This window comes from Muntiacus reevesi (assembly GCF_963930625.1).
Source record: "Muntiacus reevesi chromosome 15 unlocalized genomic scaffold, mMunRee1.1 SUPER_15_unloc_1, whole genome shotgun sequence".
Lineage (NCBI taxonomy): Eukaryota > Metazoa > Chordata > Mammalia > Artiodactyla > Cervidae > Muntiacus > Muntiacus reevesi.
Window position 1 is genome coordinate 327,697 of NW_027077797.1, and position 1,817 is coordinate 329,513.

The window sequence follows — 1,817 nt, forward strand, 5'->3', positions numbered from 1 at the left end:
ACCCAGCAATCCCACTCCTAGGCACATACCCTGAGGAAACAAAAATTGAAAGAGACACATGTAATCCATTGTTCTCTGCAGCACTACTTACAATAGCTAGAACATGGATGCAACCGAGATGTCCATCGACAGATAGATGGATAAAGAAGCTGTGGTACCTATACACAATGGAGGATTACTCAGCCATAGAAAGGGACACATTTGAGTCAGTTCTGATGAGGTGGATGAACCTAGAGTCCTTTAGACAGAGTGAAGTAAGTAAGAAAGTGAAAGAGAAATATTGTATTCCAATGCATATATACGGAACCTACAGACATGGTACTGAATAATTAATTAAAGGGCAGCATTGGAGGAAGAGACAGAGAAGATAGACGTATAGCCATGAGGTGGGGAGGAAAGGGTGAGATGTAGGGAAAGAGTACCACGGAAACTTGCATTGCTTCATGTAAAATGGATAGCCAACGGGAATGGCTGTATGACTGAGGAAACTCAAATATGGGCTCTGTATCAACCTACAGAGCTGGGTTGGGGAGGGAGATGGGAGGGAGGTTCAAAAGGGAGGGGATATATGTATATGTATGGCTGATTCATGCTGACGTTTGACAGAAAACAACAGAAGTCTGTAAAGCAATTTTCATTCAATTAAAAAGTTAATTAATTAAAAAAATGAGGGATGGTGACTCAGAGTTGTACTGAGCCTCTTTGAGAGAAGAAACAGAAAGCACACGTCCCTGAGTACTAGACCACGTGTGTGTGGGTGTGTGATTCACACAGACATATGTGTTAAAGACACAGCGATACTGGAAAGAAACGCAAAAACTACGAAAAGACTAGTGCAAGCAGTATGGGCCACAATAACGGAAGAGTGAGGACACAGAGGAGGTTTCCAGGGAATCACTGGGCGGGAGGAGAAAACCAGATTCTAACACAAGGTCCCTCCCGGCGCCCTCGGGGCACCTGCTCCTGCGCGCAGTCCTGAACGTGGCGGCCCTGAGCGCCCCCTGGTGGTCGTGGGCGCCCATGCAGGAGGTTTTTGTCAGGGCTCACGCTGACTTCCCCTCACTGTGTCTCTTGCACAGTAATAGACGGCCGTGTCCTCAGGCGTCACGCTGCTCAGTGAGAGAGAGACTTGGCTCTTGGAGGTGTCCCTGGTGATGCTGAGCCGGGATTTCAGGGCTGCGTTATAGCCTGTGCTTCCGCTATAACCTATGGCACCAACCCACTCCAGCGCCTTCCCTGGAGCCTGGCGGATCCAGGCTATACTACTGCTGCTTAATGAGAATCCAGAGACAGCGCAGGTGAGGGAGAGGGTCTGCGAGGGCTTCACCAGGCTGGGTCCCGACTCCTGCAGCTGCACCTGGGACAGGACCCCTGTGGACAGAGAGAAGCACGGTGACTCGCGGGCTCAGATGCAGCTCCCCCACGTGCCCATGTCTGACCCAGAGACACTCACCGCTGGGAGCTGACAGCACGAAGAGGAAGGTCCACAGTGGGCTCATCTTCGAGCAGATGAGAGGCACCGCTCCTGAAATCTCTTCAAGCCTGAGGCGGAGCCCGAATTTAAGTGACCTGGTGCTTTGTTTCCAGCCTGTGACCTGAGTGGATCTTTGCATGTGGGAGGGGCCTCTGCATAAAAAGCAGAAAGCAGTGACTGGAGGGCCCTGTCTATGAGGCTCCCCCTGTGAAAGTGGGTGCTGACTGTGCCTTCAGAGAACTCAGTCCCTTGCTGTAGTTCCCCTCCCCTTATCTGGGGTCTTATGTGTCCAGGAGTGAAAGGATGTGGAAGGGTTGGTCAGGAAAAAAGATGTGGCCAATAT

The 1,817-nt window shown here is 50.7% G+C and overlaps 1 gene segment (V, D, J or C); it reads right to left on the minus strand.

Annotated features, from left to right (window-relative positions):
* Positions 1-1,036: 1,036 nt before the first annotated feature.
* On the minus strand, positions 1,037-1,500 carry LOC136155126 (immunoglobulin heavy variable 4-59-like). The segment is given in 2 exon segments: positions 1,037-1,371; positions 1,454-1,500. Coding segments are annotated over 2 exon segments (381 nt in total).
* Positions 1,501-1,817: the final 317 nt, after the last annotated feature.